General features: G+C 38.4%; 1 protein-coding gene across 1 annotated transcript; it reads left to right on the top strand.

Annotated features, from left to right (window-relative positions):
* Positions 1-7,903: 7,903 nt before the first annotated feature.
* On the top strand, positions 7,904-8,446 carry LOC145670690 (histone-lysine N-methyltransferase SETMAR-like). The gene has a single exon (XM_081739477.1). It carries the CDS (start codon positions 7,904-7,906, stop codon positions 8,444-8,446), a length of 543 nt encoding a protein of 180 aa, XP_081595603.1.
* The last annotated feature ends 555 nt before the right edge of the window (positions 8,447-9,001 follow it).

The raw sequence follows: 9,001 nt of genomic DNA on the forward strand, positions 1-9,001 counted from the left end.
GAGTGTAAAATGAATGGAAAAAAGTATTGAAAAACAATGGAATGTATGAACGTGTAAAGGGAAAAAAGAGTGTAAGTGTAGTGTATATGTATAGAAAGGCCCACTCATCTCGTCCTCACAGAGCATACAAAACACGATGCACTCGCCGTAACGGCCACTGACGAACCCTCGCGTGGCCAGATACGCAGGTAAATTTCTCGTTATCATCATAGGGTAAACATTACTTCAATGTGGCGAACATACAGAGTAATAAGTAACGAATGACTTATGGGAAAATGCAGGTCCAAGACGAGCCAGACCAAGATAAGCAGGTGGAAAACTTAGAGAGGTGGCCAAGTTGACAGGTTTTACTGTAATACGAATATATAGAGGATGCTTGAAACATTCATTAAGTCACTTTCAACGAAACGTTAATACGAAACTTGGTGGTCAAGAAAAATACTCAACTTCTAGTAGAACTGTAGATCTCCGAAAGACATCTAGGATAATGTCAAACGTTTAACATATGCTTTGTTTCCGCGTGGTTCGATTGCAAATTCGGTAGTGTTCATTGGACGTACTGATCCGAAATACATTCTAATAAACCCAGTACCTACCTTCCTAGGTCATACCTTCCATTCCAGACTACTAATGCAAACTGAACAAAAAGAAAGAAAAAAGAAAATAAATGAAAAAGAAAGAAAATAAATGAGTGCAACTTTACTGCTAAATTTCTATCAGAAACACCCTATATTAAAAGTCCAAACTGTATCATAATGAAAAGTTACAAATGTTCAAAAGGAAAATTGGATGTTCTTTATAGATATAGGAGACCTTGCATGTCTCAAATTTCAACTGTGAATAAAACACATTGAATTATAGAATGGAAACAAATTTTGTATCAAACTAATAGAAATAACATCTTGTTTTGAAATAACCAAAGAGGAGGACATTTTCTAGTCATCTAGAAAGATTTATCTGTTCCGAACATCCAGTGTCGATTTCATCTATTGAGGATATAACGTAATTCGCACAGTTGCAGCCATTATTTTATGCGAAAAACTATACAACCTGGCGGGGAATCGAACCAAGATTTTCCACGTAGAAGTCTTGTACGATAACCAACGCCGATTGCTCGATCCAAACTTTGCTTAACAAGTGGTATGGAGTTTCTTTCTGAGAACGATAACCGAAAAGTACTGCAAATCAATGAAGTGTTTCGAATGTCTGGTAATTTCCTTGCGCGTTCTCAACCAACATTTGCAAATCGTCTTTATCATCATACAGGTGTTTGCTTCCACATTCTTAAGGATTGCTCGTCTAGTATGAGAAGTCGATTCTTCACAATCACTTTGTTTTTTAAAAGAAAAACAACTTGCGCGTGAACATGATTTGAACCTAGCTTGGATAACTGTACTGTTTGTAAGTCCGCAACATCACCCCTACACTATTATGCCACATGAAAGTGAACCCCAAATATTACTAACTTCGGCTTTGGAACGAACCGGCTTCTTCTTGTAAAGTTATTTACAGCAAATGCACAACGAAATTCATCTAATCGACCACATAGAGAAAAATTAGTGCCTACTAATAAGCAAAATAACATACAATCCATGAAAAATCACAGATATAATAACATATTATACAGCAATTTCGCCGTTCAAGTTCAAAACTAGGCGAATAATAATAATAATAATAATAATAATAATAATAATAATAATAATAATAATAATAATAATAATAATAATAATAATATAGAACAAAAATTCCATATTTGGACAGATTATATTAAAATCTGTAAAATCGTCCTAACATTAGGCAAAAGTTACAACATAGCCAGAATTATACAGAAGTGCTCTGACCATCAGAACATACCCTCTGCGTACGTCCCTACAACTAGCTAAATCTTAAACGAAAGGTTTCGAGGCAAATTTCATGTAGAAAGTAGGGCTACCGAACTCACAACAGTCGTAAGAAAAGTTGTTTTTAAGTTTTACGTTCCATGGTTATGCAGGCTAAGCTAAAGGAGACGTCGATGATGAAAATGAAAGAAGTAGTGGGATAAAAAGTGGGAGGAAACAGAACCCCGAGAAAACCTACAAAAATGGCGTTTGTTCAGCACAATGCCCACAGGACGGGAGCTGGGTAGAACAGACTGAACCATTAAATTCACAAAACATTAATAATAATAAATACAATAATAATAATAATAATAATAATAATAATAATAATAATAATAATAATAATAATAATAATAATAGTATTAAATTTTTTAAAGTGTACCTAAAATTGGGCAAAACTTACAGGAAAGTTGAGAATTAGGGGAGAGAGGTCCGTACCTCCAAGACACCCCCTGGATCTACCCAAATTTTAAACCAAAGCGTTCCACTAAAGTTTCCTGCAGAGTGTTCTACTGTACGTTTTAAGAAAAATATCTAATAAAAATCACTGAATATCGCTGAACATTAAGGCATATAATAAAATAACTTTTAGAATATGCAATGTTAATTATAAAAGCACTCTCACATAATGTCTATGTTTCCGCCCCCCCCCCCCGCCCCCATACAGTACAACACTCCACACGAAGCATTTTATGAGTCTTTTTCTCAACTCTTTATTCAATAACCCACAAAACAGACTTTTCTTATTCCTAAACGCTTCTTTCGCCATTTCTATCCTTGCTTTTATTTCACGTTTGCACTTCATGTCATTACTAAGAATACTACCCAGATATCGAAACTATTCACTTATTCTATTTTATTTTCTTCCCTTTCACTTTTATATTTGACACAGACCGCTTCGTTCCAATCACCATGGCTTTTGTATTTCTAACATTTATTTTCATCCCATATTCTTCACAGCCCTTCCTCAGGTTTTCTAACATCTTGTTGATTTTCTCTTCAGACTCTGCAACAAGCGCTATATCGTCTGCAAATCTTATGCATTTAATCCAGGACGCAAAATTTCAAAGTCAGACGCAGTCGCCAGTCCAAAAATGATGTTCGCCAGTATCTTTCACGTACAAGTTATGAATATCTCATCCCCGCTAAGAATCTTTGGTTTGACAAAGAAAGACTTCACATTCCGTGTTTTCTCTCACTCAGTGAATTATTTTCGTGCGAAACAGAAACTTTGCAGACCTGTGAGTTTAGGCAGAGAACCATTCCTACTGAACACTGGTCACCAGCTCTAAATTCCTAGTCGCCAATGGCGATCTAGCAACCGGAAATTTTGCGCCCTGATCTAATCATTCTACCTCCTACTGAAATGCCATCTTCATCTTCATCATGTATCCAATAATATCTGTAATTAATATCTGTAAATTAATATTTTGTATATACTAATTTTCAGGGAAAAAATACTACTAAAGTCCAGAACGTCGTTGGCTTCCCGCGCTTGGACCTGCTCGTCACTGGGGGTGTGGTAAGAGGGTAGCCAATCACCACCAACCATTCACCGCGCTCAGCGAACCACGAGTAACCAAGCTGGCCACTTCCCATAAACGTCACTACAACTTTTCGCGGGAAGCTAACGACGTTATACCTTCCGTACATTTATTATTTGTAAGTACTAAACCTAGAGGTGAAGAGTCGGTTCTGGGAACCTGAGAAATTTTAACAACCAGTTAACCGGTGCGAACCAGCTGAATAGCACCATTGCACAGGTGTCTAGTATCACTGGCTTTTATAGATATTTTAAGAGATGTTTTGTGTTTATCTGTTCAAGTTATGTCACAGTACCATTAGGGACGATTGCTATAGTTGAAATAATAATTGTTCTTACTGTCACTTTCTCATATTTCCATAACTTTTTGATTTCGTCAGCGAGGTCTTTATACAGTATTTGATTATTTTCGTACTGAATGTTGTACGTATGTTATGAGTCAATGACACTGCTACATGTATGAGGGTTACTTCTTGGTCCATTTTTATTGATAATGGTGTTTGCAGGTACCGTTACTTCTCTACTATTATTATTATTATTATTATTATTATTATTATTATTATTATTATTATTACACCTCTTACTAAAAATATGTGCGTGTGGTTGGGAAACGTAATAAGCAATTTACTTATTTTTTGTGTTTTTATTCCTAAACCAATAAAGAACGGAAGGAAGATGTAAAGAATTGAAAAAAAAAAACAATAGAAACGCTAAAGGCGCATAACAAAGCCACAAAACCTCTACATACATCCCAGATCAAACCATGAAACATTGGCAGAACCTAATGATAGGTTAAATTACGACTGTTGATGAGCGTCGTTTTAAACCAGGGGAGGCCTACGCATATTTTAAATCTTTTTTTCTTTTTTAAAAAATTTTGTAGCACAGAATTCGTAGAAGTGCCACTCAAATATGGGTAGAGCAAGAGGCACGGTGGGGAAAGGGGGGAGGAGGTTTTGTAGGATTATATAGAGAAGGGTTATAATTATGAAATTAATGCAAAGTGAGCCCTTTATGGGTACTAAAACCAAAGTACGCTTCTATTGTTGTAATATCTTCCTCGGGGTTTAAAGGGGGAGAAAGGGTGTGTGTGCTTAAAGCTTGCACTGGAGGCTTTTTGCGTCGTTTGTTTCGTATCGTTACCAGAGAGCACCGATTCCCTGAGCCAAAAGGTGATTTCCAAGGTACCAATCGTGCTTTTAGTTACCTGCGATTCTAGTTTTGTTTTTGACGAATGTCGTTAAAATATTTATTACTCTGACTCGTTGTTTTCGTGTTTCAGATCTAGTTTTGTGCACAGTAGGACTTTCCCAGTCTGTATCCATTCTGGGAGAGGGTCAGCGGGTCCGAACTCCACCCCCACCCCTAAACGACATAAATTTGATCACATTTTTAATAAAACTATAGGAACTTCTTTAGCAGAAAAATTTACAGTATATGTATAAAAATGAAAGTGACTGGGTTTGTGACTGAATAACTCTTGAACCACACGACCGATCTCAATGAAATTTGCAACATAAGTTATGAGGTTTGGGCCTGGGAAGGTTTTTGATTTCACTTTGATGGCGCAACTTAGGATATATATATATATATATATATATATATATATATATATATATATATATATATATATATATATATATATATATATATATATATATATATATATATATCCATAGTTTTCGGGGTTGCTGACATGAACAGTGATACATCTGATGCAGGGGCGTTATTTAGGAGGCAGGGAGGGGAAATTAACCCCCTTGAGTTTGAGATTTATATAGATTTTATCAAGGGAATAGTAGTAAGACAGTGAAAGCCCGAAATTTTACTTATATCATGGAGTCTTGCCCCTTCAAGCAAAATCTGAAGTGACACTCTTCATCCAATGCCATTTAAATCCAAATCCAGACCCCCCAACTTGGGGGAGGGAATCCTGCTTTACACTAGATAAAGCTGCAAACTATGGTTTAGCCCCTCCCTTGATCATATCCTGGATCCTCCACTGTATACATATAAAGATCGAAAATAACTTATATTAATGTCGAATACATAGTTTCCTGAGGGAAAGAGTGACACTTCCGATGCCTTTAAATCCAAATTCAGCCCCATTAGTACTGCTAAGGGGGTAGTGATACGTAAAAACAATCGCAAATAGTCGATATTATTGTCAAAGTCATAGTTTTTGGGGCCCCTAAGTTCATTGGTCAGAGTTTTGGTTCTCTTTATGTCCAAAATGAAACATATTTTCCCGTGCGAAGAACGGGCATTCTACTGGTAGTAATATAGAAGAGAATAAATAAATGCTATACAGTAAAATAATAAAATACAACTGAAACATTTTGAATATAGTGAGTAATTGTTTAGTGGCCCTAACTAGTACTTGCCGTTTGTTTCATTAAACGAAGTCAACGTAAGTTACAAACGACGTATAATTCAGATACACTCCATATTTAAAAATAAAACTAAACTAACTTAACCTAGAAGAAAGAAACTAATCTAAATTAAGTTATAGTTATCTGGTTGGATGAGATACTTACCCTGGAGCATTCCTTCCATGAGATTCGTACTTGGTGTATTTTATCTGCGGAATTTCTCCTGGTATCTTCTGAAAAAAAAAAATCTCAGAAATCTGTAAAAAGAAATAAAAAACAAATTATGTCTTAATGTTCTAATTCATTTAAATGTTTTCTAAGTACACCATTCTCTTGCAGGTGTTTTTGTTTTATCTTGCTATTTTGTGTAAATTTAAATATTTAGCTTGCAGCGTTATGTTTATCTGAATTTATTGTTAAATTGTGGACGAGATCTAGTGCCTCACAGGACTTGAAAAGATTGCGTTATACATTGCATCAACATGTTTCTCCATCATTCCAGGAGTTCGATTTTGGAATGGCACCCCAAGTCATCTGACCTTTTTCAAATGTAACAATTTTTGAACATACAGGGTGACACTAAACACTGTACAGAAAATGTAACGCTTTTTTCTGATGTTTTTGGAATGGGTTTCGATGTAGGGACGCCCGACCTCGTTAAACACTCGGATGTTGTCCCTTTCAAGACAGGGGTGGATCCAGGACGGATTTCTGGGGGGAGGGTTGTAATACTGCTACTTGGACCTCCAAACTCTGGGATGGGTGTTATTTATATATAAAATAAGAAAGTTACATCTTCTGGGGTTGGGGGCGATTGCCCCCAGGATCCATCCTGCTTCAAGACAATTGTGGTCGATTGTGGTCACCGTTAAGAAAACACAATCAATCAATCAATTACATAAATCTGGTAGTTAGTATACAGGGTGGCCCAAAAGTAGGTATACAGTCCCGTATTGATCAACTCATTGCTTTTTATATCATTTCTTATTGTTATCCGTCAGGTAAACTCAATTTGTTTATTATTTGTTCTTAATGGCTTTTTACTTATATCTTAAGCTCGGAACAGCCGAAGCAAATAAACCTATAAGCTAGAATGTTATACTTGATCAATGCAGGGATGTATCCTACTTTTGGGCCACCCTGTACATATATAGGCCTAAGCCTATATAGGCCCTATAGGCCTATATCTATTGCACAGGGAACATTCTAGTCTAGTGGTTAGAGCGTTGGACTCAAGTCCGCGTAGTCCCGGATTCAATTCTCGACGCTTCCCAATTTTCGGCGTTCATCTAGTGACGTGAGGCAAACTGGAGTCACGCGAATACAAGATGTGCACCAGATACTAGGTCTAGAATGCTGCTGGTACACCTGTTAGAGACAGATCGACGCAACGCTCACTGACCGCATGTTCATTGCTAGGTTCGACGTAGTTCAGCCAATCGCTAATAGATGGGAGTTGCTGGATTGGAGCGACTCAGGCTTACAAAGGGATGTCACGCAAAGTAGTTTTGGCTTTATATACGAGAGTTGGGGCAAAAGTCATGGCAACTATATTTTTTTTCTTGCAGATATGTGAGCGGATCACAAACTTATATGTGTCGTGTGGAAGTTCTGCAGGCATAGTGTGTATGAAGAACAACAGATTTCTCTGTGATAGCTGGTAGTAGCACAGCGAGGGCTATAAAATCATTCAGTTGCTAAGTGTCGTGCGAGATGCAAGTAACCCGTGTTGAGCATTGCGCTTATATCAAAATAGCCGTTCTCCGAGGAAGAAATGCGATGGAATGTCACAGTGAATTAGTGGAAGCCCTTGGGAATAATGCCTTACCGTACCGGACAGTAGCACGGTGGGTAGGAAAGTTTCAGCAAGGACGTGTGTCAATCAGTGATGAGCAACGTTCGGGACGACCTGTCAGTGTGCGGACCGACGTGGCACGTGCGTCATCGAACAGCTCCTGGATGAAGACAGACGATGGACGCTACTGGAGTTGGTGGAGGCAAGTGGCATCGAGAAACGCATCGTCCACAGGATATTGTGTAGTGAGCTGCAACTACGCAAAATCGCATAGCGGTGGGTACCTCATGCAGTGACGGAAGTTCAAAGATGGATGCGCTGTGCAATATGCTCCGACCAAATTGCACGCTGGCAGCAGGACGGCGATCAATTCTTGTCACGAACAATCGTCAGGGCATACAAACCAGAACTGAAACGTCAGTCCGCGGAATGGCAACATGCTGGACCACCAAGGAGGCAGAAGTTCCGTCAGAATCCTTCCCCAGTCAAATTGATGGTGATCGTCGCGTATGACGTCAGGGGTGTCATTGTTTGCCACTTTGTTCCACATGGCAGAACAGTGACCGCACAATACTACAGGGACTTCCTGGGGCGACAGGTACGACGTGGCGTTCCTGAGAAACGTCCGGATCTTGTGGACAGTGCAATAATCCTGCACGACAATGCAAAACCACATAAACCAGAGCGTGTAGGGCAGCTACTGCGACGTTGGGGATGGGAAGAATTGGAGCACCCACCGTACTATCCTGACATTTTGCCCTGTGACTTTGATCTCATTCGAAAGATTAAGGAACCACTACGTTGTAGGCGGTTGCAACACGCGAGGACATTGATAATGCTGTGCGCGAACAGGTGACCCGATTCACACATGGTGCGGCAAATGGTGAGGCGGATGGTATTCAGCGCCTCCCACATCGTTGGCAGCGTGTGGTGCAAGTAGCAGGGGACTACTTTGAGGGACTTTACAACCAGGTTTGTCATGTCAACTGTATGTGTACTGTGTTGTTATTCTTTTCCACCGTGAAGGCCATATTGCCCTGTATACTACCGTAATAAATTAGTGTGTTACGATATTTCAGTGCTATTCATTATTCACATATGTAGATAACACCTTGTCCTTTCGTCTGTATATGTCATATTTTCCAACCGGACTGGTATCTTCAAGAAAAAAATAGTTGCCATGACTTTTGCCCCAACCCTCGTATATTGCATATATACAGTACGTAAATACAATTAACTAGTAAATTTTCCTATAGCAGAAAAAGCAGTTTTCCATAGCAAACTTGGTTATAAATACTGTAGGCCTAATATTCAGTAGAGTAACGGTACAGGATTTTCGCCGCTCACTTTTTAATAAAAATATTTCTATATATTCTGTAGGCCTAATATTCAGTAGAGTAACGGTACAGGA

The sequence above is a fragment of the Thermobia domestica genome, chromosome 14, assembly GCF_964235325.1.
Source record: "Thermobia domestica chromosome 14, izTheDome1.hap1.1, whole genome shotgun sequence".
Classification (NCBI taxonomy): Eukaryota; Metazoa; Arthropoda; class Insecta; order Zygentoma; family Lepismatidae; genus Thermobia; species Thermobia domestica.